Source organism: Botrytis cinerea, chromosome 12 (assembly GCF_000143535.2).
Source record: "Botrytis cinerea B05.10 chromosome 12, complete sequence".
In the NCBI taxonomy this organism is placed as follows: Eukaryota; Fungi; Ascomycota; class Leotiomycetes; order Helotiales; family Sclerotiniaceae; genus Botrytis; species Botrytis cinerea.
In genome coordinates, this window is record NC_037321.1 from 288682 (window position 1) to 314429 (window position 25748).

The 25748-nt window shown below is 42.2% G+C and overlaps 10 protein-coding genes across 11 annotated transcripts; 2 read left to right on the plus strand and 8 right to left on the minus strand.

Annotated features, from left to right (window-relative positions):
• Positions 1 to 2157: 2157 nt before the first annotated feature.
• Positions 2158 to 5484, plus strand: Bcspo14. Its single transcript, XM_024696196.1, has 5 exons — positions 2158 to 2422; positions 2496 to 2523; positions 2638 to 2973; positions 3028 to 4894; positions 5021 to 5484. Exons 1-5 carry the CDS (start codon positions 2283 to 2285, stop codon positions 5233 to 5235), a joined length of 2586 nt encoding a protein of 861 aa, XP_024552002.1. The 5' UTR covers positions 2158 to 2282; the 3' UTR covers positions 5236 to 5484.
• A 3518-nt stretch (positions 5485 to 9002) lies between these two features.
• BCIN_12g00780 (hypothetical protein) lies at positions 9003 to 10300 on the minus strand. The gene has a single exon (XM_024696197.1). The coding sequence runs from the start codon at positions 10230 to 10232 to the stop codon at positions 9054 to 9056; it is 1179 nt and encodes a 392-aa protein (XP_024552003.1). The 5' UTR covers positions 10233 to 10300; the 3' UTR covers positions 9003 to 9053.
• A 1119-nt stretch (positions 10301 to 11419) lies between these two features.
• Positions 11420 to 12122, minus strand: BCIN_12g00790 (hypothetical protein). The gene is made up of 2 exons (XM_024696198.1): positions 11901 to 12122; positions 11420 to 11809 (listed from the first exon to the last, which is right to left on the minus strand). Exons 1-2 carry the CDS (start codon positions 11929 to 11931, stop codon positions 11547 to 11549), a joined length of 294 nt encoding a protein of 97 aa, XP_024552004.1. The 5' UTR covers positions 11932 to 12122; the 3' UTR covers positions 11420 to 11546.
• A 635-nt stretch (positions 12123 to 12757) lies between these two features.
• On the minus strand, positions 12758 to 13782 carry BCIN_12g00800 (hypothetical protein). The gene has a single exon (XM_024696199.1). It carries the CDS (start codon positions 13556 to 13558, stop codon positions 13019 to 13021), a length of 540 nt encoding a protein of 179 aa, XP_024552005.1. The 5' UTR covers positions 13559 to 13782; the 3' UTR covers positions 12758 to 13018.
• Positions 13783 to 14254: 472 nt separating this feature from the next.
• BCIN_12g00810 (hypothetical protein) lies at positions 14255 to 15421 on the minus strand. Its single transcript, XM_024696200.1, has 2 exons — positions 14741 to 15421; positions 14255 to 14654 (listed from the first exon to the last, which is right to left on the minus strand). The coding sequence occupies exon 1, from the start codon at positions 15304 to 15306 to the stop codon at positions 14953 to 14955; it is 354 nt and encodes a 117-aa protein (XP_024552006.1). The 5' UTR covers positions 15307 to 15421; the 3' UTR covers positions 14255 to 14654; positions 14741 to 14952.
• Positions 15422 to 15621: 200 nt separating this feature from the next.
• On the minus strand, positions 15622 to 19101 carry Bcswi6. The gene is made up of 3 exons (XM_024696201.1): positions 18530 to 19101; positions 16803 to 18477; positions 15622 to 16748 (listed from the first exon to the last, which is right to left on the minus strand). Exons 1-3 carry the CDS (start codon positions 18797 to 18799, stop codon positions 16084 to 16086), a joined length of 2610 nt encoding a protein of 869 aa, XP_024552007.1. The 5' UTR covers positions 18800 to 19101; the 3' UTR covers positions 15622 to 16083.
• Positions 19102 to 19237: 136 nt separating this feature from the next.
• Positions 19238 to 20844, plus strand: BCIN_12g00830 (hypothetical protein). Of its 2 annotated transcripts, XM_024696202.1 has the most exons (2): positions 19238 to 19356; positions 19575 to 20844. In XM_024696202.1, the coding sequence occupies exon 2, from the start codon at positions 19593 to 19595 to the stop codon at positions 20808 to 20810; it is 1218 nt and encodes a 405-aa protein (XP_024552008.1). In that variant the 5' UTR covers positions 19238 to 19356; positions 19575 to 19592; the 3' UTR covers positions 20811 to 20844. The 2 variants fall into 2 exon arrangements, with proteins under 2 accessions (XP_024552008.1, XP_001557909.1); XM_001557859.2 differs by having other exon boundaries at positions 19238 to 20844.
• A 1-nt stretch (position 20845) lies between these two features.
• Positions 20846 to 22062, minus strand: BCIN_12g00840 (hypothetical protein). Its single transcript, XM_024696203.1, has 2 exons — positions 21699 to 22062; positions 20846 to 21553 (listed from the first exon to the last, which is right to left on the minus strand). The coding sequence occupies exons 1-2, from the start codon at positions 21736 to 21738 to the stop codon at positions 20994 to 20996; spliced, it is 600 nt and encodes a 199-aa protein (XP_024552009.1). The 5' UTR covers positions 21739 to 22062; the 3' UTR covers positions 20846 to 20993.
• Positions 22063 to 22189: 127 nt separating this feature from the next.
• Positions 22190 to 24191, minus strand: BCIN_12g00850 (hypothetical protein). The gene is made up of 5 exons (XM_024696204.1): positions 23926 to 24191; positions 23738 to 23842; positions 23459 to 23686; positions 23258 to 23400; positions 22190 to 23178 (listed from the first exon to the last, which is right to left on the minus strand). The coding sequence occupies exons 1-5, from the start codon at positions 24082 to 24084 to the stop codon at positions 22746 to 22748; spliced, it is 1068 nt and encodes a 355-aa protein (XP_024552010.1). The 5' UTR covers positions 24085 to 24191; the 3' UTR covers positions 22190 to 22745.
• A 368-nt stretch (positions 24192 to 24559) lies between these two features.
• Positions 24560 to 25575, minus strand: BCIN_12g00860 (hypothetical protein). The gene has a single exon (XM_001557856.2). It carries the CDS (start codon positions 25479 to 25481, stop codon positions 24789 to 24791), a length of 693 nt encoding a protein of 230 aa, XP_001557906.1. The 5' UTR covers positions 25482 to 25575; the 3' UTR covers positions 24560 to 24788.
• Between the last annotated feature and the right edge of the window lie 173 nt (positions 25576 to 25748).

The window sequence follows — 25748 nt, forward strand, 5'->3', positions numbered from 1 at the left end:
GCAGAAGAAAGATTGACCTCCTACAAGACGGTAGATGTATGTACGAACGGCAGATGAGCTTTATGTCCAAGACTGGTTTTAACCACGGCTCTTAACCCATCGAGAATTTTCTACCTAGTGCGTACTTAGTTTAGTCACTGTTAGCTAGGTTAGGGTTTCAATAATAATCACCTAACACTTTCCACTAGTAGATTTCTACATCCAGCTTTAAAAGAATGCTCTACCGTCAATTTCTCTACTATTTCGAAATAGATACTATTACCACGCCAGCCAGTAACACATGCTCTTATGTATCGCAATAATAGATAAAACTCCCTTCGCTTCCTAAAAGATGCAATCGAAAACTCGCAATGAAATTTAATTCAAACCTTCTCTTCTTTCGTATTATTGCAAGCGATATGGTATGATATGACATGATATGATATATACGAACAGGCAGAAATTAAGTCGGCATATATCATACTGAAGGAATTTTTATTCTTGGGGCTAATGGGAAACCTGATGGAGTTTTAGAAATATAAAGAGTTGCACTTATTTGATGTAGGTTATCCTGATGATATCAAGTACTTCAAGAGTTGTGCTACGTTTTCTGTCTTAACGTTGCACAAAATATATCGACTACTAGTTCTCAATAAGATACTGAAAGGTTTTGAATATTATGCTCAAGGTGAATGTCAGATTTTGCTTTGGGCTCTGGTAGTGATACCTGCATATGTGAGTTTGGATACTTTTGAGAGTTGGAATTTGTGTCTTGGAAGAGAGTGATGATATATGCTTATTTGGTAATGAAGGATATGTTTTCGTCACGTGTACCACTGTGGATCTGCAGAGGATGAGGACGAGGAGAAAAGAGCGGTTAAGTTGTTGTGATATCTAGATATTTTAAACAGCAAGTATTCTGACACTTTAGAATCGTGGTGATTCTCTTCATTCTACCATTATCTTTGCCAAACAGTATAGCTGGCTCCGGTCCGTATGTTTCAAAGGTAATATCGAGTACAAAAACTACTGCTGGGCGTATGGACTAACAGGACACCACAAAAACGAACTCAGGCGTATCTCAAAACATCGATTTATACATCTTAGAAATCAATGCCATCCATGACTTATCAACAATGGAACAATCAGAAGATAAATTCTGATACCAAACAATTGAAAAATGAATTTGTGGAAAAATTTGAATGTCGAGAAGTGTCCCGTTAGTTTATATATCTATTGGGGTCTAGGACTTATAGCTCAACTTCGCACTCGTGAGATATAGACGGATGGATAATGAATAGCACTTTACTTGTAACTAAACAAGTTGGAATGTGAGTTTGGCTGTATGTGTTACATGTTACTTCTAACATATCACCCCCATGACGAGAAAACATCTTGTTTCCTTGTGTCGTGATGATGGATACACTTGTACCTGGATCAGTATGCAATTAACCACCTGAAGCCCCCCCCCTCGTTCATCGGCCCATTCTTAAAACATAATATAGCCATCCCATATGGTTGGTCCTGCGGGAATGCCCTTCGTTCTTGGCAAGCTGCTTTCACGCCATTTTGGGGCTGGTACGTACACCCCGTTTTCAGCTCTCGGCTGAGGATTGATCGCGTGTGGGTTGGATACAGTAGAAGAGGGGTTGGGGGTAGAAAGGGAAGTTGTGTTTCTTGAGTATGTGGAATGGAGGATGTTGATATTGTGGAATAGTTGTAAGGGGGAGAGGAGGGTTGATTGATATATGATGTATAGAATAATATAGAAGATATAACATAACATAATAAATGGTATAAATCACAGATAATTTAACACATGATCGTAAAAAAAATTAAGGTTAAGCTTATGTTACCACATGTGCCAGTGACGTATTTCAAAGACAGGGCATGGATTTTTGAAGCAAGGCAAAACGTGGATTAATGCAGTTAAAAGCGTAAAGGCTCATGGTTATTCCGGGAAAATAGTGGGAAAAAGAGGTTGTAGCTTGGTTGATCTTTCTGCTGCCCCGCCATTCCATTCCAAACCCCTCGTTTTTTGTCCGTTTGTGTGGTTGTTCGTTTGTTTGTTCGTTCATTCATTCATACATTCGATTCTCCAGAAAAGAGAAGAGAATCGACATTGTTGATTCGAAATCAAATCCGAGCGAGGAGAGAAAGTAGTATTCCACTTTACTTGACGTGCGGGCTCACGACCTCGATTCAATCGGCATTGTCATATCTATCTATCTATCTATCTATCCGTCTTACACACATTGAGATACATACATACACACATCACCCACCAGCGACCTTCAATCAACATGTCAGCCGCCGCTCCTGCAGATGGCGGATCGAATCCTTCGAGCTTGAAAGAGAAGATGAAGAACCCGTTTGCGAGCTTGAGAGAGAAGTTGCATGATACGAAACTTCATGATGTGAAGGTTGGCTTGATTCAGAAGAAGTAAGTGGAAGAATGGGGTGGGGAAACATTGGCTGTTTGTTGTTTGTTGTTGTTTATTGACTATTGCATCTAGACATCAGATTGGCAAGTTGGGAAATTTGGTAAGTTCTCTGTTTTTGGTTGTGTTTCTGTCCCTGCTTCTTCTACTGCTTCTACTTCTACCTCGACGACTCCTTCCTCTGTCAATCTGCGAACAAATTCTAATCCTCACATAGTTTAATCCAAATCATCGTCATGACGAAGAGCACGAACAGATTACAGATGCAAAGAGAACCAAAATCGCCGAGTCTCATCGTTTCGAATCATTTGCGCCAGAAAGACCAGGAAATAATATAAAATGGTATGTGGATGGACGCGATTACTTCTGGGCTGTATCAGTTGCGCTGGAAGCTGCAAAAGAAACCATATATATTGCGGATTGGTGGTTGTCTCCCGAATTATTCATGCGCCGACCTCCATATTACAACCAACAATGGCGTTTGGATCAAATTCTTAAACGTAGAGCAGAAGCGGGCGTGAAGATTTTCGTTATTGTGTATCGAGAAGTCGAGGTATGTTTTGCGATTGAGATTCTCGAGATTTGATTTATTGACTTCTTTTGATAGGCTGCTCTCACTTGTAATTCTGAACACACAAAACATGCTCTTCAAGCTTTATGCCCCGAAGGAACTCCAGGATATGGAAATATTCAGATTATGCGACATCCTGATCATAATGTTCTCGAAAATGCGGCTGATATGACATTTTACTGGGCGCATCACGAAAAGTTTATTGTGATTGATTACAATTTGGCATTTATTGGTGGTTTGGATCTATGCTTTGGAAGATGGGATAATCATCAACATCCTCTTGCCGACGTCCATCCAGAAGGAATTGCAACTGAAGTATGGCCAGGACAAGATTTCAACAACAACCGTGTGATGGATTTTCAGAATGTCAAAGATTGGAAGGCCAATGAATTATCAAAAGCTGAATATGGACGTATGCCTTGGCATGATGTTGCTATGGGTGTTGTCGGAGATTGCGTTTATGATATCGCGGAGCATTTCGTTTTGAGATGGAATTTTGTCAAACGAGACAAATACAAACGTGATGAGCGTTTCAATTGGTTGATTCTTGAAGGCAGAGATGGTGAGAATGAAGATTTGGTTGGAGTACAAAGACCAAAACATCCAGTTGGAGATTACGTCAATCACCCACTCACACCATTGAGCACGAAATCATTGGGACAGCAAGGAACAGTTCACGCTCAGGTAGTTCGAAGTAGTGCCGATTGGTCCAGTGGGATTCTCGTGGAACACAGCATTCAAAATGCTTACAGTGAATTGATCAGAAACGCTCAACATTATGTTTATATCGAAAATCAATTCTTCATCACTGCCACGGGTGATCAACAATCTCCAATTAGAAATACTATTGGAAGAGCGATTGTTGATGCTGTTGTCAGAGCTGGAAAAGAAGGTAGAAAATTCCGAGTCATCATTTTGATTCCTTCTATTCCAGGTTTCGCCGGTGATCTTAGAGATGATGCCGCGACAGGTACGAGAGCTATCATGGATTACCAGTACAAGTCTATTTGTCGAGGTGAACATTCAATATTCGAGCAAGTTAGAAAGGAAGGTGTCGAACCAGAAGATCACATCTTTTTCTTCAATCTACGATCTTATGATCGTTTGAATGTTACTCCAGCAGTTAAAAAGCAAGAAGAAGAATCTGGTGTCAAATACCAAGATGTACAAAGAGCAGAGGCAGAAGAAATTATGGACTCGGGTATTCATGGAGAAGGGGTTGAAGAAGTTGAAACACATGATGAATTAAAGGATAAGTTTAAACATGCTGTGCATGATGATGATTCTGGGGACGAGGCTGAAGAAAGAAGAACTGATGCCAAGAGAAGATTCGAAGCAAAGGCAGAAGCAGCCGGTACGAATCAGAAACCAAATAGTACTGATAGTGTGGCTAAGAATGCTATGCATATGCAACCAAATTTGGTTGACGAGCCATGGGAAGGTGATCTTAAAGGAGAAGCCGATAATTGGATTCAAGAGGAACTTTACATCCATGGCAAAGTTCTAATTGTTGACGATAGAACAGTTATTTGTGGAAGTTCGAATCTCAACGATCGTTCACAATTAGGTATTCATGATAGCGAACTTTCCATCGTCATGACAGATACGAGAACTGTTCAAAGTACAATGAATGGACAACCATACGAAGCAGGTTATCATGCATCTACGCTGAGAAAATATCTTTGGCGTGAACATTTGGGTTTACTGCTACCACAAGATTTGGATGCAGATGATGATCCAAATGCTCAACCACCCAATGTTCCAAATGATATCCATGAGGGGGAAACATATCAATTCGTTGAGGATCCGTTAAGTGATGAACTTTGGGATATGTGGGTTAGCAGAGCAACCAAGAATACTCAGATGTTTAGACAATTGTTTCATGCTGATCCGGATAATTTTGGTATGTTTTTTTTCTCATCTATCGTTATTATTATGATTATTACAACTTAACAGCTCTTGGTTTTATTTCTGTTGCTTACCAGTCCCCACCTTTTTCTCCAATTACACTCTCACTAACGAATCACAGTCAAAACCTTTGATGATTATGATAAATTTCTCCCAGCAAAGGGTATTCGTTCAGGTCATATCTATGATCGTATGATTCCACCACAGGAAATCAGACAAAAGTTAGATCAAATCAAGGGACATTTGGTTTGGATGCCTTTGGAATTCTTGAAGGATGCACCGATGGCGGAAACAGGATTACAGGTTAATAGTTGGACGGAGAGTATTTATACTTAATGGAAAAGGAGGGATGGGAGGAATAGGATGAGAGGGGTTGGAAAGGGAAAGCAAGTGGAAAATGGAATGGGGAGGAGGATATTTGATGGTTTTTGATTTTTGATTCCTGATTTTTATTTTTTGCGTGAGGCGATGATGATGATGGATGAATAAATGGCGTTAACGGGAGAACGATGATGTTAATGAGAGATGGAATGGATGATGAAGGGGGGTATTGATGGTTGGTTGCGATTGTTATTTGTCTTCTCATGGTCATCGATGAAGATGAGTTTATAGGGAATCACATTACGATATGATTCATATGCGAATTCGATTTAGTTGCCTGTGATGTTGTATTTTTGGACTCTGGGAGAGGATATGGAGGTATTGATACTTGGTATTGGTGATTTGAAGTATTGCTTTTGCTACTGTTCTAACTGAGGCTTGGGAAATTGAAATGTGAATCATATGATAGATGGGTGGTTTTGTTGCATATCTAAAAAATTCTCGTATTTCTGTTTGGGATTAAGTTTAGTTAGTGTAGAATTAACGGGCTGGAAGGGGAGAAGATGGATGCATGGGAAGTATATCATTGATTCAGAATCTAGAAACTAGAGATGAATTAAGAATTGAGATGTTTGGAAACGGTATAGATTGTGGAAGAGGAGATTTTGTTGCATACCTAAAAAATTCTCGTATTTCTGTCTGTATGTATATATAGGATGTTTGGGATTAGTAAATCCAGATTCGGATTAGCTGTGGGCTGGAAGTGGATTAGATGGATAGATGCATGGGAGAGGGTGAGAGGGTGAGAGGGTGATGGGAGGTTTTGTTGCGTGTCTATAGATCTCGCATCTCCCTCCGTTCGTATATGTATATATATAGAATTATTGGCACTCGTGCATCTAAACTAGGATGAATCAATGAGCTGGAAGGGGAAAAGATGGATGCATGTATGTATGTATGTATGGGGAGGAGATTTTGTTGCATATCTATAGATCTCGGTATGGCCGTTTGGGTTTGGGTTTGGGTTTGGGTTTGGGGGGGTTGGGATTAGTGGGAAATAAACTAAACTAAACTAGACTAGACTATATGGGATGGATGTATGGATGGATGGATGGATGGATGGGAGGAAAATTAAACGTAGAGTGAGTGTTGTTTATATTTGTATTTGTAGTATTGCATTGCATGTCATGTTATATTGTTTTGTGTTGTATATATTCTGGTTTGCGCGATGCGGATGATTACGTATACTGTAGTAATCTAGGAACCTGGTACTCCCGAAATGGAAAAATGAAAAGCAAAAAAAAAGAAGAAAAAAGAAAGAAAGAAAAAAAGATCTGCTGTGTTTGTTGCATGTCTGTATTTCGCGGTCTGACCGTTTGATCTGATCGTCTGGTTGTATTTGTGAGATTGGATGGCTATGTCTGGCTGGTTTGAGAGGTTGAGAGAGAGGGGAGGGGAGTGTTTGGAAAGATGTTTTGTGGTTGGATGTGGTTGGATGTATGGGGAGCGAGCTGGGTGGATGGGTGGGTTCGTTTGGTTTGGTTTGTGTGTGGATGGATGGATGGATGGAGATCTAGAATGTGTTTGAGAAATTGGGTTTGGGTTTGAGATGGAGAAATGCAGGATAGAGGAATAGAGTTCTTGTTGCACATCTACAATTCTCGGTATCTCCGTTCGAACGTAGAATGTAGAATGTCGAAGGTCTGCGGCTAGATTGATTGCATGTTAGCTTTGCATTAACTTTGGCTTCAGATTGAGAAGGCTAATAGAGGCGAGGCGAGCCAGGTGCTTGGTCGAGATTCGTGCTATGTATAGTAAGTATTATGTAACGTCTTGAGATTCTATCATCTTGTGGTTTCGAAATGGAGATTGGAGATTCTGTTGCACGTCTGCAATTCTCGGTATGCCCGACCAGATACAATCGTGCCACGAGAGAGCTCTAGGATCTCTTGATTGATTGGTCGGCAGTCGGTGCTTGGTTCGTGTGGATGGAGTTTACGAGTCGGAGATGTCTTGATGAGATGATGGATGCATAAATTATTGATGGTTTGAGTGATTTATTGATTTGTTGATTTATCGATTCAATAGATTCATTCGATTCAATAGATTTATATCAGACTCTGTTAAGATCTACCTCACACAACACCAGACGTCCGACCAACCTGTCTCACTTCCACTTTCGGACACGCCGAAAGGTTGGTGAGGGGACCGCGATTGGTCGGTTTGCGATCGGTTAGTAAGCGCGCTACTGGGTTTGTTCGCGCTAGCGCTGTTGCGGTTGCAGTGCGGAATTATGTTCATGTCATGGGGGAATATTTGGTGAGTGCTTTGTTTGTTTGGTGATTGGTGAGAGATGGAAATTGGATGGCGAGGAGAGGTGAGAGGGCTTTTGTTGCAGGTCGTGTCGTTTCGGTGGTTCCGGTGGCGATTTTCTCTCTTTTTTATAGGGGTTGGCGTCTTGACTCTTGAGGGCAAATTAAGGTGTGGTTGGTGTCCACTGTGGCGAGAGGAGACGACGCGAGATGGGTGGTTGATGTTAACTTCATTCATTTCTCGTTGTGTTGCGTTGCCATGATATTGATTGACGGGATATCAGGATTAAAGATAAGATTGGACTTAGTGTGGAGTCTTTATTGGAAATACTAGGTGAGGGTTGTTAGTCATAAAAATGTATTCCTCGCGCGAATCTAGATGATATCTCTTTACCTTGTCTTTCCTACTACATTTACATCAAATTACTCGAGGAGGGTTTTGCTGCATATCTCAGCACTAGTGGCGATGACTTGCTTCGTACTATGCACCTGAGATGGTGAATAGTATAGCACAATTGCTATTTATGCAACTGATCTGCTCATGCAGGCTTTATTGCGAAATTCACTGCAGATCTGTAAGTGGTGGCGCTAGTCAGATTGGTCTTGTGGATTTGGGTAGCAGAGTTGCTATGGTTAGTGCTGCTGGAGGGTGGGTTTTGTTGCATGTCTGAGGGGTGGCGTTTGGTTTATTGTGGGGGAGGTGAGAAGGTGTGCTGTTTGTATGTTTGTTGTGGTGTGGTTCTCCACTTTTGATGGGGGTTGGAGGGAGGGGGAGTTGATGCTGGGTGAGGGGGTGGGAGGGATGGCGGTGGAATTGGAATTGGAGGGGGTATATGAGGAACTTGTGGAGGAGGTGAGTGGAGGGGCCGGGGGAAGTAAGAATGTGAGAGTTTGAGAAAGGATACGCGCAGTTTTTCTACCAAAGATCGGCGATATTCGACTATTAGTGTAGTAAGATTATCACCCTTCAGAAAGAAGTTGTAGGAGTATGTAAAGCTACAGAACGCGGATACACATTGGTAAAATCGTTGAAGTAGTATTTAATGATTCTTTGTTAAGGTTATCCGTTTGTAATATAAAACGGAAATGTGAACCCCAGCTTAATATCCACCCATCATTAACATCTCAATACTGCCATGCATGGTCAGATACATACCCAGTACGTTTGTGTCCTTATAGTTGTGACGATTATATGTATATCAATCTTGGCGCAGCAGCAATACTGATGACTCTGGATTTGGGACATGTGATCCTTGTGGGTTTACGCATTTGTTGGGTTTGAGAGACAAAAAGGAGAAATAGCAATGACACGAAGAAGTTTTAAAAAAACACACAATTAGTCTCCAATTATGATAGCGGCCATTACCACTACATCCCGTACCACTCTTCCAACAGCGGCTCCAGCTTGCATGCAATCCTTAACTCGCTTCCCTCCGGATGTTTTGATTCTAGAAGTTCTCGAAACAAACCTGTTATCTTTGTATTCAGATCTGGATTGTCTTGTTGCGGCTGGTGTTTTGTTTATGGGTAAGTTTTTGTTTTTTCATTGTGTTGTGCAATATTTGATTTTGTTAAGGCATGCTTTGAGTCTGGATGATGACTTTGACTGCGTCTTGAAGAGCGGGGTTCGCGAAGGTCGTGATTGTGGTGGCAGTGAGTTCTGCGAGGTGGTGGCAGTGGCGGTGGAATGCATTCAGATTTGGTTCTTGGTGGAGAATTACTGTTGTAGGAACGAGACGGAGCAAGACGGCGAGGAGGGGGAAGATTCTGATGAGATTGATGATGCTGGGGAGGCTGAGGCGGCTGAGAGGGTGGAGGAGGTGGAGCAGATTGATGAAGTTGAGGCACAAAAGAACTTTGTCGTGGTAGCGGCACCGAAGGACGAGTTCCTACACGATTATAAAAAGGCACAACAGGATAATCATCTGGTCGATATGTCAATCCTAATACCCATTTTCGGACATCTACTCTTCGAACATCAAATACACGCTCCCATGCATTATCCAAACGCAAGAGTTGACTTTCCTCTCCTAGCCTTTCTCCTTCTCGGCACCTGTAATTTTCCAACAATCTTTTCCCTTCTTTTATATCGTCTTCTCGTTTCAATCTGTTGAGCTCTTTTGCTATTCTTTCCTTTCGAGATTTATCCTTCTGGATCCTTTCCTCTTCTAATCTTTTTGCGATTTGTCTTTCCTCACGCAATCTTTGTCCGGGTGGTAATGCTGCTATTCTTCTGGATATTTCTTTCTGTTGTCTTCTTTTTTCTTTGTGCTCTAGGTCATGCTGATACCAGCCACCAGTCCGTTCTATCTCTTGTACTCTCTTTTTCTCTCGTACTTTATCTTTCTCTTCTAATATCTTTTCCAACCTTTCTCTACGTCTCGTCTCCTCATCTCTACGCCTCCTCTCGAGTACTTTTCTGCGATCTTCAGCAGATCTTCGTTCTCTTTCTTTGAGAAGGTTTGCAAACTCCTTGTTGTCTCTTCTTTCCTGTCTTCCTCTAGAAGAAAGATACTTTCCAAAAATGTCCTTCGATTCTCTAACTCTTTCATAAACTTTTGATAATCGATGCGGATCGGAAGTTCCAGTGACCCATTCGTTCTTTGACTCCTGAGAATACGAAGTAGGCAATTGTTGGTTCATAGTCTGGCTCATAGAGACGGTTTTACCATTATGGTTTGCGCTGTTTTGTCTTGACATTTTGATTTTTATGTTGGTTTAAATATTGAAGTTGGTGGGAAGGGTGGAGGTTGAAACAGGTCAAAGTCAAAAGCTAAAATATGGGAAATCAAATACATGATTCGAGGGAATAGTGAAGTGAGTTTACGGCATATGAGTAGTTCGTTGAATGATGCTTGAGTCATATTTATAATCCGAGTCATCCTTCATGTCGCGTGGCTCGGATCGCGAGGGGTATCAAGAACTCGGTTTTATGACTATAGGCGGAAAAAGTAATTCTGACTAAAAGCTTCTGCAAACACTTCGATACTGGTAATTCGATAATGATTTTTACTTGAAGGTTTGTTTGGAGGTTGACGAAGAGCTGGAAGTCCATAACATTCAAAGACTACACTTGGTAGTCAAGTTCTCGAAGAAACGAACCTAAACAGAGACAGGAATGACTCTAGGGAAATACTAGTGTATTGATGAGTCTTTGACTTATATGAGGAATTCCAAATATAACTCCTCTACTTCATAGGCAGTATCTGACTCAAAGATCGAGACTCGAATTAAGTGATACTTGACGTTCAAGGATCTGAAAGAAAAATGTACTCGAAATTGCCAATTCAACAGAAAACCCACAACCGTATTTTCTATTTCGTTCAGTAAATTTCAAAAATCCATGCATTTCGTATATCATCTACCAAATTTTTGATTCTACAGATCTTCCGTAACTTATCATTCCTCCAATGATCACGTCGTACATCCCTATCGCGTCTCGTTTATTTCCTTCCACACAAGGTGTCCCGTATACTTCCTTCGTTCGGAGCATTCAAACAGTCAATTCTCTGATATCTTCCGCATACAGACTGTTCCTTCTGAGGTGATTAATGTCCTCAATATTGCGAGGATCTGCCGGGGTCAAAGAACCCAGAGTTATATGCACCTCTGCGAGCAGGCTCGCTTCTACGTACGGGTCCACTTTCCCGAACAGATCCACCTCTAAGAACAAATCCACCTACACTCAATATATCGAGAGGAAACGACTCTAACAAGAATTCAACATATAAACAAATGTCCAGAATGAGAGATTCGACTGAAAGAACGCATATTTAAACTCACGTTATACCATAACTTTCTTAATCCCCGTGTGATTCTACATCATAAATATTCATTTGTTTCTGATTCTCATTCAGTCTTTCCAAAATTGTAATAAAAAGCCACGCTATTTGTATTCTACGGTATTTTTATTTTCCTTTGAATCTGGGCTAGATCTCTTCTTCATCTTTAAGAGCTTGTGAATTGTAAATCTAGTATTCCATATCATCTTGTTTGGCATCATTGCCGCGGTCTTTACAGATTTCCTCCAATAAATCCTTCAACTATCAATCCTCTGATGTTTTCCCGCAAGCCAGCTACAAGACATAAGCTCAAATATTTATCTGGAGCGAGTGCACCATTCATCATATGTTGCAAAACCAGCAGTGGCCCCAGGCTGCTCAGAGCTTCTGGAGACATGTGAAGCTTCACTTGTGTTGTGATTGTACGTAATCGATTTTTGGTTATACGCATTTGTAGACTCATGGCGAGTTTGTCGTCGAGAATTACTTTCAGGTCTGCGCTTGACGGTTAGTAATCCTAATAGATATGCTGGGACTCATAGAGACATTGAGATACATGGAAAAATATCTTGGGGAGGATTCATACCTGATTCCCGTGGTAGATCGTCACCTGTCATTAATCAGTTCATGAGAAAGATCAGGTTCACTTCTAGAGGAACGGCGACTCTTGTCGAACGATGCCTGGGAAAATCGGCGGTCAACTTCTGATGTATAAGAAGAATGAGGTCTTTCCCTTCGTGATGAATGAGAAGAACACGGCCTGCTAGATGGCCCGCTAGGTGCTACTAAACCTCCAGAATTTGTTCCCGCTGTAGCACTATGACTATCATAATTTGATCGAACGCCCTCGGACCTCACAGATGCAGTCGAAATGGAATCATAAGAAGGAGGAGGAGCCTCATAGCACGGGGGATTGAAAGGAGGAGCACGCTGGCTCTGTTCTCTACCGCTTTCTTCACGTCGTGGGCGTGGAGGCCGGGACCGAAGATCTCCTGGATTAAGTAATGTGAAAACGCGGTAAAAGCCCATGGTCGACTTGTATTAAGTATTAATATGGGGTTTTGATCGACAATTCAGCGTTCGAATAAAGGTATCTTGAGTGTAAAGAAATGAACCAAAACTCAAAGCCCGGGAAACGCGAGTCCTTAAAAGGCGAAGAATTGTGAGCCAAAGCTGTCAAACAGAATTGACTCGAAGATTGAATATTACATTGAAGTCAATGATTCATATTTTATGACTGTCATATCTAACAACCATATTGTATAAATAGTTATATTAATTGTTTTCAATTGCTCATTTGATTTTTCTGTCAATACCAGTACTATGAAGTCATGCTCTTTGTGATTCTTAGTTATTCTGTGCCTTTAATCTTTAAAGTCCAAATTGCAAATTGCGCATTATATCTCCAGTCTTTGATTTCTTGACTCTATTTTAGCCGACGGATGTTTCTCCTACCAAATTTTTCTTACTTTGATACTTCATCTGTTTACTTAATCTGTTCTCGTGAATTACAAAACAAAATCTTCACATCTTGATGTGCCTTGCTCATGGTTACGACAGCACTACTTCTCTTTTTCAAGAGTTCGAGGTGAACGGGCGCGTAATCTGGATCCGAGAACTTTAGTTTAGCAATCTGCTCAAATATATTTCATCACGGGTGTTGGAGTTCGATTGGAAGGGGAGGTGTTCAATCATAAAGAGAGCTTACTTTTTCACACTTGACCGTTCCACAGTTATGTATCTTGCAACGGAAGAATGAGGCTCGTCCCTTGATGATGCATAGGAGGAACGAAACTCATTTCCAGATGGTCCATTGTGTATAACTACCTCTCGAGGATGCCTCTTTGTACGGCTCACATTTGATGTAGTATGATGACTAGCAGAGCTTGATCTAACACTTTCGGCTCGTGTGGATGTAGATGGACGGCCATTTTCATTGCTTTGAATAGAACGAGAACTAGAATGTTGATTACGACGTGGTGGATGATGAGGAGAATGGGGGGTATATTGAGGCGTTTGCTGAACTCTGGTTTCTAGTGCTGATGAAAGGCTGCGAGGATCTCTATTGTTTCGACGTCTACCCAAAGAGAGAAAGAGGAGATTTGGAGCTTTCTTATTAGATTGGTGTGTACCTTGGTGTGATGATTGAAGCTGTTCAGACCCTGCAAGAAGCCGTTCACCATCTTCAAACTGTTGTTTCCCTGAAGCATTGTTTCGGAACGTTTTCTTGATCTTGCGAAACATTTTTGGGTTATTGTCAACGTAAATAGGAGTCAGTTTCGAATAGAAAGTCGTTGATAAAGAGAAGGATAAAAGTCTGTGGAGCTCGAGCTCTTAGTAGGTAAATTCTGGGTAGACATGGCGAGGAAAATTGACTCGAAATCCAGTTTCGAGTTTCCAAGTTTGAAGATTCATATACTGTGATTGTCACATCTAACAATCATGAAAATACAAGTTGTCACATTTACTATTGCCAGCAACTCATTTACCTTCCCAATCAACATGAGTATTTTTTTAGTGACATGCCGTTAAAAATTGAGTATTCTAACCCGCTATCTCTAAGTCTTCTTAATTACATTGTATGCTAATTGTGTATCCCTTCTCTTTTCATTTTCTACCTTTATCACAGCTTCTAAATACTTCCCAAAAGCTACTATCAATAGTAAATCCCTCCAGTTGCATCAACAGGATGAATAGATACTTCCAATATCTCTTGAAGAGAAAGTATGGGGCCTCTCTGGTGATACATAAGAATAACGATGACTTTGCCTCCTTGTTGATGAACGAGAAGAATGGAACCTTTCCCTGCGTGTTTTATGAGGAGGAGAGTAAGAAAAAGTAGGAGGATCTTGATATCAAGGATAACGGAACCTCAAAACATTCCAACTTCTACCGGGAGAGAAGAAAGATTGAGTATACGAATTTGATAGAGCTTATCCTTGGTATTTTAAGCATGAAATTCAATTCTCTCATTTCAAACATCAACACTCATCACTCATTACCTACTGACATCCCTCGATAATCTTTCGTATATGTTGAAAACAGTACTTTTGATTTCTACCCCCAGCAGTCTCCATATCCCAATTCACACCGGCCAAGCATCCAGCCAAGCATCCAAGCAATTTTCTATACTGCACTTCATACCATTTCGACTTCTTATTCCCCATGATACTCTTTCAAACTTTTCCCTTCTGACTCCATCCGAATGATCCGAAAATGAAACCCACAACATCTCAAATTCAAATATGCAAGCACACTTCAATATTTCAAACATCTTCCTTCCCATAGCGAAAGCTCCTTGTATACACAGTTCTTCCGCGATCTGGTCGTAGAATCCGATCTACAGCCCAACAAAATCAGTAATCCGAATCAGCAAATTGGGGAATTTAGAAAAAGAACAATCTTATGCTTATGGACTCTTCATACCCAACTCCTATATTTTGCCCGCCACGACGATGGTTCTCTCTATTTGACGCGCGGGATCCGGAAGAGCTTGGCCTACTACTGATACCGTGTGGTCGACTCGATGAGTTGCTAGGACGTCTGGATGAAACGGGTGTGGCTACACCCCGCGAAGTCGCACTGGTGTTCTGAACACTCGGCGATGGTATAGAATATTGCATTGACTGCTGTGTGATTTATTGAAAGCCTGGGAGTTTCCCAGAGGAATAAACACCATTAACAGCATGACCAACTGTTCCATTTTCCGATCCAGCTAATCTATCCGGGTATGAGCGACGATAAAATTGAGCTTGAGAAGAGATATTCGGATGCGGAAGACGAGTACCAGGACTGTGGGAATCAGGGCAAGATGTAGAACCATATGCCTCCGCACCAGAAACCCCCGGCCTCATCTGTCCCGAAATGCATGCTTCCAGATCCTTTCCATAATTCCGATTCGATCCCCTGAACCTGCCATACTGACGTTCAACCGCTGCTTTCCAATCACTGAATGTAAACATACTACCTGGGATCGAGGGTTTATTTTCCATCTTGCCCTTGCTTTGTTTTTTTAGTGAGTATTGTCGAGTTTTAGTGCGGATCTCAATAAACGGTTATGAGGTTTGATGGTGGAAGAGAAGGAAAGTCCATAACTAGGGGAACTTCGAGTCCTTAAGAGGTAAAGTTCTCGAACCAAAATGAGAAAAAAGAAAAGACTCAAAAGGAAGAAATGGGAACAAATGAGTTGTGTCAAATGATTCAACGTGAATGATTCTACCCATCTTTACAGTAATAAATAAGAATGAATTAGTCAAGAATTTACATGTGGGCATATGAGCAGGTTTATTTTTCACAAAGAAATCCCTTGGATCACATTCAGAAGCGTGCTATCGAATACTAGGGACTCATGACTTGAGAGTTTCTCATAACAGGTGTATACTCTCACCAACGTGTAAAGAATGAAACCAAGTCTAGAGAAAAATAATGGACTCAGAAGCTCCATTAAATAGGTGATAACTTCTACTAATCCCGTCCCATTCTATTCCTACCATATATCTATAGCACAGCACAGATGGGAATCACTATTCTATCCGAATGCAACAAAAGCCTCCTTTCCCCTCCCAATATTCACATACAAAGTAATGCGATGCCCCAACATAATCATATCCACATGAGTATACCGAACCTCCGACCCAAACGCCGACCATGCAGACTAGACCGAATCCGCAGAATACCATTATATATGCACATTTTCCACGCCTTCCTACATTATTTCAGATCACATTCCTCTCGTCTTGTCAAACTCTCCATCAGAAACCGAACCCCCTTTAAACCCCCTCAACCCTTGTCAAAAACTCTCGAACCCTGTTTAGATCAACATCACTCTCACTCTCCACCGCTCTCGCTAACCCCTCAATAACACTATCCACCTTCGAAACGTCCACACCCGTACACAAACTAATGATTTTCTTATACTTTGCTATCCTGCCAGTATCTTTACTTCTCAATTCCTGAACACTTCTTTCCAAATTATCATTATTGGCTTTATAAGCCATGATTCTCGCTTGAAGAATATGTAGCGAAGGTAATTGTTGCAACAAAGCTTGTCTATTCGCATGATCTACTTGAAGATTTGAATTTCTCGTCGGAGTATTATTGATATCTGCGGGAATTTGTGGAACCGCCAAAGATTTATCTGCATCACCAAGATGCATTTCGAGATCTAGATCTGAAGTAGGTTGATTGAATTGTTGTTGAAGTTGAAGTAATTTCATACTTTCTTCTTCTGCGGCTCGAGTAAGGTTTGCGATTTTGAGATCACGTTCTTCACGTTGTCTGTTGCGCTCTTGTTTTGCTTCCATGGCACGTCGTTCTTCTCCCAAGCTTGCAGATGCTTCGCGAAGTTTGGCATGAATTGAGTCGATTTGAGCTTGTTTGGCTTCTACTTCTTTTCCAAAGTCTTCAAGTGTTGATTGGAGTGTTGCATTTATGGCTAGAATTATATTAGGAAGAGTATTAGGCGGGTAGTAGAATGACAGAGACTTACAGTCAATAATTTCACCACTAGTCTCCCGTGTGGCTTTATTTCCTCTCTTATCAGGACTTGCAAGACCTAAACGATCTCCAGGGTTTGTCAGGCCCCCAATAAAATCTGATGGACGTAACTTGGAATTGTTTTGAATTTCAGGGTCTGCTCCAACTTCCATGAGTTGAGAGATAATACTTTTGTTACCGACTCTAGCTGCAATATTGAGAGCCGTATCACCTGAGTTGTCCTGTGCATTTACCATTTCAGACATAAATCGACCAATATCCATTGCATGAGGGTTTGGCTCATTGGTTTGTGATTGACCATTAAATGAACGACCTTTCCTAACGACAAATTCGAGAAGCGATTCAAGGTAATATTTGCTCGCAGGGCTGCGACCTTTGACAGCCGATGTGACAGCTATATGATGTAGGACTGTTCGTCCACGATTATCCTGGAAGCCAATAGTGTTGCCGAGTAGTTCGAGAAGGTCTGGGAAACTTCCTTGATCCAAATTGTTAGCTACACAACATGCTCTCATTAATGCAGTCTCTCCTCTGAGATTAACTCGATATATGCTTGCGCCCGATTGAATAAGCTTTTGTAAAACAGGTAATCTTGCAAGAGTAGCGGCCCAATGAACGGCAGTATTGGCAGATTTGTCTATAGGAATATCAAGTTCTACACCGGACATAGTACGAAACGCCTCCTGGTCATTATGCTCATTCGTTCCCAAGTAAGAATTCTCGTTATGAAAGAGTGACAATAGAGTCAGTCCTTTCTTTCCGTTGTGTTGATTTTCTGGTAGAGGTGGTAATGGCATCGGGGCTTCGTCCTCTTGTGATAAGCCTAGCTCTTGACGATAGAAAAATGAATCATTAGGTTCGGTTGGAGATGGCTCTCGTAATGACATATTGTAGCCACCATTCATCGACTGTTGGCTATCATTCAGTGGTTCAAGAGATTCTCTCCGTCTCTTTCGTGGCGGCTCTTGGAAATCTCCATCCTCTCTACCAGTATGCGAGAATTGAAATTGGGACTGATTTGCATAAGCCGAATCTCCATTTGTTAAACCTTCATTAGAAGCAAAGCTTTGCATACTTTGTTGTGAGTTGGGGAATGTAGTCTCTTGACTCATTTGCTGTGATGACTGCCTACTAAAAGTAGGAGGTCTTGCGCTACCATTGCGATTCCTAGGAACAGGCGAATCAAATCGGGCTTTGCTAATTGCTGCGACTGCGAGTGAAGCTTGATTCGAAATATTTTTGAAAAAGGTTCCGGATTGTCCAATATTACGATTCTCGGTTCCTGAATTATAGAGTCTTTTTCTTTGTGCAGCCATTGCTTGTTCCTTCGTTGGAGTATCAATCCCACCTTGTCCTGCAATACCTCCGTCTTGGCCCATATCATAGCTTAAAAGTGGTCGCAGAAGTTCTTCCACGCCGTACTGTTTGCAAAATTCAACGCCCCTTTCAAATCTGATCCAAGTTCCTTGATATTTGCCGTACCCGCCCTGAACTTTCTCATGATCTCCAATCAAGATTTCTTTCTCGAGGACCTTTGTTCGCTTTCCTTTTTCGATTCCTGCCACTTTCAATATCTGGGTAGCATTAAGCCAGCTATCTTTTCTCCGCCGCATAACAGCTATACGATTAACTTCCATTTCATAGACATCGACACCCGAATACACGGCCTATGAAAGATTAGTAACGGCTTAATTTTCAATGAAACCAACGATAACCCACCGAATAGATTTGGGGTGCCATATCTCTACGATTCATGGCACCGGTCGAGTCGTATTGACGAAAAGGTCCGCCTGGTTGCATCATTAAACCACCAGGCTGTGATCCTTGACTCATACTGATTGACATTTCGGAACGAGATCGCGTCGAATCTTGGCCACGATCGTGGGCGCTGTTATTTGTAGAATATGGATTTGGCGGCAGATGATTTTGTTTTGATTCTGATGTAGTCGCAAGGGGCCGAGGATTGGATTTAATTCTCGTCGCTGCCATAGAATAAGAGATATCGACCGATATCCAGATGTTGCGACGATGGATACTAGTCAACTGGCAATCGCGTCGCTGAGGACGGTAAGATCCTTGAAACAAGGAGCTAGATCAATTCAATATTCACTGAGCGCAATCGTCTACAATGAATGATACTCAGATCGATGACGATAAGGGGACGCGACTCAATATCTAAACAGGGGTGAGGACGACGTGTCTTTCGTGTATCAAGCGCGAGGAGGTGTAAAGTGGTTTTGGAGAATGGAATGTATTTTGGTGTGGGGGGTTGGATGGAAATTTAATTGGACTTTGACGTGACGGTTCGCGAAGCTAGAATGACCTTTTGGGCGGATAGATGTGCGGTGGTGAGTATTATGTAAGCATCGTTTGACCCGACCTCAGCAAAAGAGAATGTACACATACTCGGATACATACATACCCACTGCTCACGACATATAATTGCACTTCGTACATCCACTGGTCTCTTCGCCGTCGGCATGTATATCTTCATGTGAGCCACTCACTTCAAGCCAAAATCTTTCATCGAATTGAAGATTCAATTTGTAGGTGAATTTCCTCTCAATACGCGACTCAATGCCTGCATTTAAAGGCGACAATAATCTATTTCTTGATCAGCCTTCAATGCAATAATCTGGCAACTACCTAGGTACTTTTTGACTCTCTCGAAAAGATCAGACAGTATTCTGTTTCTTGTTGATGGTTCTCACTCGTTTCCTGCATTTTACATCGTTGAATACTGCTTGCCGTTTACAAACCCCAGCCAGCCTCAATAGCTCCAATGCCGTCCGTAAGCAAAAACGTTTACCCACTTCACCTACAAGTTAAGGAATACCTACCACATTTCCGAAGACAATATCGAGCTCTCCTGAGAGAAGCAACTTATCTTCCCGATTCTGCCGCAAGAACTTTCGTCCACGATCTTCTCGTCAAACGATTCAATCCTCCCGATCCTCGAAAACTCAATCCAAAATACTGGGGAACCGATTACTTACGATCAAAAGTTGATGTGAAAAAACTGCAGACAAGGTCTAAGAAGAATGCCACAAAATTACATTTGCTAGAACGTGTAAATCTGGAAGGAAGTGTACCTGATTTACAGCATGTTTTATTGCGAACATATGGCCGAGCAGGACATAGAAGGAGGGAATTGGTTACCCAATTATTAAGACCTGGAGAGGATGAAATGCCACAAGATGATACAGCGCTATCCCAAATTATCGATAGTCAAATTTCCAAAAATCTGGATGCGACCAAAGATGTTGAGATAGATAAAGCAAACGCTGTGCCCAAAAGGCAGCGCCGAGAGCACAAAGAAATGCATTTGTTTCTCATGAGTCAACAAGCAAACAATCCTATGGAATCGATGCGAGGGAAGATAAAAAAGCTTACGCCAGATATACCGTCAACGAATGTATGGGGACGCGTCCTTCCAGAAAAACGGAAACAAAATTTGCAACGCACATGGTGGGCCAGTCTTCTAGAGCGAGTTTTACCACCACTACCTGAACATGAGTGGAATAGATTGAGAGATTTGGCAGAAGGGACACAACCAATTGAGTGTCCGCGCCCAAGACGAAAGGCTGCTATTCCCCGGAATGGAAATGAAGATACTAAGTCCGCTGGAGAAGAGATGAATTCATTATATACCAAACCAGCCAGACTCAACACGGACGTCTGGGCTGAGACAACGACGAAAGCTGACCTAGATGATCCCCAAGCTTCTAATACGCCACAAAATAATAGGACACGAGCCATGCGAAGGCTGTATGGTATGATTTGGAGTCTCTCATCAAAGATGGTGCAAGATGAGAACACTAAACAATATACAATAACTTGGGGAGGACAACGTTCACCATCGGCTGCAGGGGAGATTACAAAACCATCATTCAGAGATGCTGAATTTTTCGAATTGCCAGACGATGGGCTAGCTCAAGGAAGTGCGGATAGAAAGGTTAGGAAGTCAGTTCAGCGTGAAACAAAACAACTGAAGCATTAGGATCGGTATCACTGCTACTGTTCAATCTTTAGCATTACTATTGAAGGCGGAGCAGAAATCTTCTAGAATAATCTCCATATAGATAATTTCTAGTTCTGCTTCATGTGACATCATGCCTACTCCAAGTCTCTACTAAAATGCCTCTCGACTTTTTCAAAACATCTCCCTTCCCTTTCCCCCCAACTACTCAGCTCTCCCCGCCAACTTCACCAATGCCTCCCCATCAACCCTCATCGTCTGCCATCCATCCATCGCCTTAGCGCCCACACTCTTTCCCTCATAGAATTTAATACTAGGTTCATTCCACTTCAACACACTCCATTCCAATCTCCCTCCCTCCATATCCACAACCTCCTTCGCTAAAACACTCAACAATCTCGATCCATATCCTTTTCCCCGCTCACTATCCCGCACATACAAATCCTCGAGATAGATCCCCGCCGAAGCACGCCAGGTTGAGTAATTGTAGAAATACAACGCCATTCCTATTGGTTCAGGGGTTTGAGGAGAAGATGAGGAGGATGAGGAAGAGGGGGGAGAAGGGGGAAATAAAAGTAGACAACGCGCGGGTCGGGTAGGGGAGATAGAGTCTCCGGTTGAGGGGGTAGTGTTCGAGGGGGAAACGAGGGGCGAGGGAGCAAAAGCAATGGTTTTGGATAGGGAGGAGGGAGTTGCGAGCACGGAGGCTGATTCGTGCTCGTAGGCTGCGAGTTCGTGAATGAGGGTTAGGATTCCGGGGACGTCTGGGGGTGGAGAGGAGGGGTTAGTTGGGGGGTTTGCAGTGGGATTATGATTGGGATTGGGGAGGGGAGGGGAGGGGAGGAAAGGAGATAGAAATATATGGAGTTTGAGAAATTGATAGTTCGCTGGGATTGATCGCAATCTTACCTTCACGACGTGCATGGCGGATTACTGCTTGTTCGGCCATTTTTGTAGAATTTTATATCACCAGGTAATGGGTATGTGATTGTAACAAAGCAATCGATATCCGTCTGAATTGAGGATACGTATCGAAGATTGAGAAAGAAGGAAAGTTTTATTAGAATTAGAATGCAGCGGGTTTAGAGCATTTATCTAGGACGCAGAAAGTAGAGTATCATCAATGTCAAGATAACAAATTCATACAAGTAAAGGGCGTGATGCGGGGCATGATGAGTCGAGTGGGTGGGTTGTCATTCTGCTGGAATTTGGGGCGGTGAAGAATAAAAAAAGAAGGCGGTGGAAAGCTAGGTGGTGAGACACGTGATTGTGCGAAAGATGGATCTTTGTTGCATATCTGAATTTGGAAAATTCGCATAACACTAGCAAGGGTCGTTACGAACGACTTTTAGGGCCAGTTAGTTGGCTTCCTTCTAAATGGAGTATAAAACGCCTCAAAATAGAATAATAATTCAACTGAAATTCAAGGCATTTGATGAATAATCCATCAAGTGAACGATTCAGTCGCCTCCGGTGGTGCTTGCCACAACCAACCCTAACCCACGATGAGCTTGAATTCTGAATCCTTGCTAGCGTTCGGCGAGTTTTTCAAATGAATAGGTACGGTATCTGAATTTGAGATTTGTTGGAGATGGAGAGAGTGATGGATAGGGTGGACAGGTGTGGAGTTGTGTTGTTGGATGTGGAATTAGTGGTTTTTGATGAAGGAGGTTAGAGAGGTGGGATAAACATACCCTCTTGTAATTGATAGGATGCGTTTGTTTGTTTACTCGTCGCGTCTGTTTAGTGCCAGACGAAGGCTTCCATGTAGCCAACATCTATTAGTGAGGCGAGAAATACCACCGACATAGCGAAATTGATATGACAAAGGGCTGTCATCCAAGGCTAGTTCATCATGCTTTGCTTGAAAGCCTCTTGTTGATGGCCTGAGTTACCAGTCGCTGTCACATATTGTTTTGAAAGTGTCAGGGGGCCAAGGAATATCATCGGTTTTCTTTATGGGTGCCATTTAGCCTTGTTTGTAGCTGGGCTTGTTGGCCCTGAGATCATTCGTTCTTGGCTCTCAGCACGGCTGATGTACTCGTTCAATTCTTGTGCTTCACCACCAGTAGCAGTTACAAGTGTAGTTGTCCTAGCTGCAACTCCACTTAAGAAGTGTGAAGAGCCTCTAGTGTAAGATTTGTTCTTCCTTCCTGCACTTTTTGGCCGATTACTCGATAAAACCCCGCTCGTAGTGTCTGTTATGATATGCGGTGCGACGACGAGACTGTCGATGATGGATTTGGTGAAGGGTATACAGGACAGTATAACTGTGAAGGAAGATTGTAAGTTCGTTATCAAAGCCAAGTTAAATGAATCCCAAGTATAGTTTGTGGAATCGATGGTGTTGTAAAGATAGACTATGCGGAGAATGAGGAGGGGTAAGGTCCTATTATTGATGGTGAAATTAGTCACATCTTTTGATGGATAATACAAACGGGCTAATCATTACAAAAGGCAAGTCTTACAAAAGGTTCGGCGAGAACAGAAGTATTGTCAGTCTTTTCCTGGAATCCTTCATTCTCAGACCATTCAGAATATACACAGGAAGCAGACCAGTGAACACCTGAGTTAACGCATCCACTACTGCATTGATTGTCCAAAAGGCTCTCTGTGGAAAAGCAAGTGAGGTTAGAAGGCATAAATCGAAATGCATGAAGGTATCTTACTACATTGATACATTGCCCTGGGTCAAACACCCAAGGATGTGGAAGCTGGCATTGCAGAGCGATCACAATTATACTGATCACACTCCATATTCCTACCACGACAATGCTTCTATGAATCAATCGGCGTTTGCTGCTTCCTTCTCTAGTGAGACAAACAAAGAAGTAAAGACTTGATAGCTTGGTGAGAAAGATTACTGAAATATACATGATATTACCAGCATATTGAGCCTGTAAGTTCTTAGTGCCTGTCAATATTTGGCTTTATCGCAGTTATCTCACTATATAGAAGCGATTTAGCTCACTCTGAAGCATATTGTCTTGTTTTTGCCCAAGTCCATGAGCAATTTGTTCCGATGTGCATATGGATTGAGCTACCGACGACAACTAATATTAAGGAGAGTTGTAAGCCCAAGATACGGAAAGAATACACTTAGGAACCAGAATGAGAACGCACTGTTTCTACATACCATAGCAATGAGACCCAAATAATCATCCATCTGGATTTTGCGAAGAGTGTCGTATTTGGTATACATTTTTGTCAAAGCTATGATAATCATGGGTACCAACACAATCCACATAGCGACATTCAGAAGGGGCCCATGATTATCAGCTGTTACTACAGCCATCTTGCTCAGATGAGTAGCTTCTCGTCGGTGTCAAATTTAAACTGACGATAGTAAAGGGCTCAGAACGTTCATGTAATTGACATGCTGCTGGAAAAATACGAGAAAACTTATGACACGCATTCGATATATGAATTACCCTCATTGCCTGAGAATATGATTGCTCCCAGATCCTGCGGTCAACATCCATTTTCTTTGGGTTATAGACCATCATTGCTCAAATAGTTTGAAATAAGAACCAGTATTGTGGGATATTAGTCCGCATGAAATTAGGAGTTGGACTGCAAGGGAATTCAAATGTGTGCTGTGCCTCACTTCGTACCCTTTACCGAATCCGCGAAAGTCAACATCGAATTGTGAAATTCACCAACACTTCAGCAATGCAATTTTCACAAATCTATAAATACAGGAAGGTGAAAAGCTACCACCCCTTTATTTTCAGCACTCAATCAATACACGCATATCAAATATTGGTCAATGGGCAAATCCAGATCTAATTTGTTTTCTTTTATTTATCTCCGGATAAATTGACCCTGTTCGAATAGGTGATGCCGAAGTACTAAGTTAATTGTGACATGGATCAATGCTAATCTTGCTAATCTCAAAATACGTGGCGTACACTCCTGTCGATCTACGTTCCATCGGGGAGGTACGCCCAACTTGTCCGGAATCTTCTTGGACCTTGAAGTTACACCCGCTGTGAGCGCTTATCCATCAGAGTTCTTGCGTGCGGTAATGTAATAATGCGGCTCAATATCACATTCTGCATCCGGTGGCGCCTGAAAAGGCACCATTTCTGTCTTGACCACCTCGAACCCAACCGTTCGCAACAAATTCTCCCAACCCTTTCTGGTGTAAAGAAGATTTCCAATCCGCTTTCCCATGAATGTATGCTCGATGCCTCGTGCGCACTCTCCATCCTCGTCAAACATATGTGGCTCTGTTGGAAAGTCTTCAGCTACCATGGTCCCGATAAAGATGTAGCCTCCGGGAGCAATCCATCCCGACATCCTTTCAGCTGCTACATCCATTTCCTCGCGCGAGAAGTGAAACAGGGAGAATATTGCAAAGGCTCCTTGAAATTGAGACGGAGATTCAGGGGAAAATTCCAGCATGTTAGTCAGCTTGAAAGTTCCTCCAGGGACTTGTCGCCTGCTCAATTCGATCATGACAGGAGAAAAGTCAATGCCATATAATTTGCGACCACTGTTCACAACGAGGCTAGATGTTGGAATGCCAGTTCCACTTCCGATATCAAGGACCGTCGTATTAGGGGTCGCGGGAAGAAGACTCAAACTCTCGGTAATGAACGCGATGAGACCTTCATCATGTCCGAAACTCTTCTCGTATCTGATTCCCAGGTTGTCGTAGAAATCGGCGGCTGGGTTGATAGGTGCCATTTCATTAATCGATGTTGGATGTTTGAAATGAGTTGAGATCACTTTATTGCCTCGGTGATGGAATGAACCCAGCTTTTAGTGATCCAGTCTCGCCATTAAATGTATGGATAAACACATCCGACATTGCAAGCCATGGTCTGCTCTCGGTTGCAGCGCTAGCACGCTATCATATCCCCTGTTGATGTTGCAGTTCGGCCTCCGCTTCCCCGCAGGTCCGGAACAAGGGGTGATAAATTTGGGCAAGTAGGATATAACGCATGAGATGCA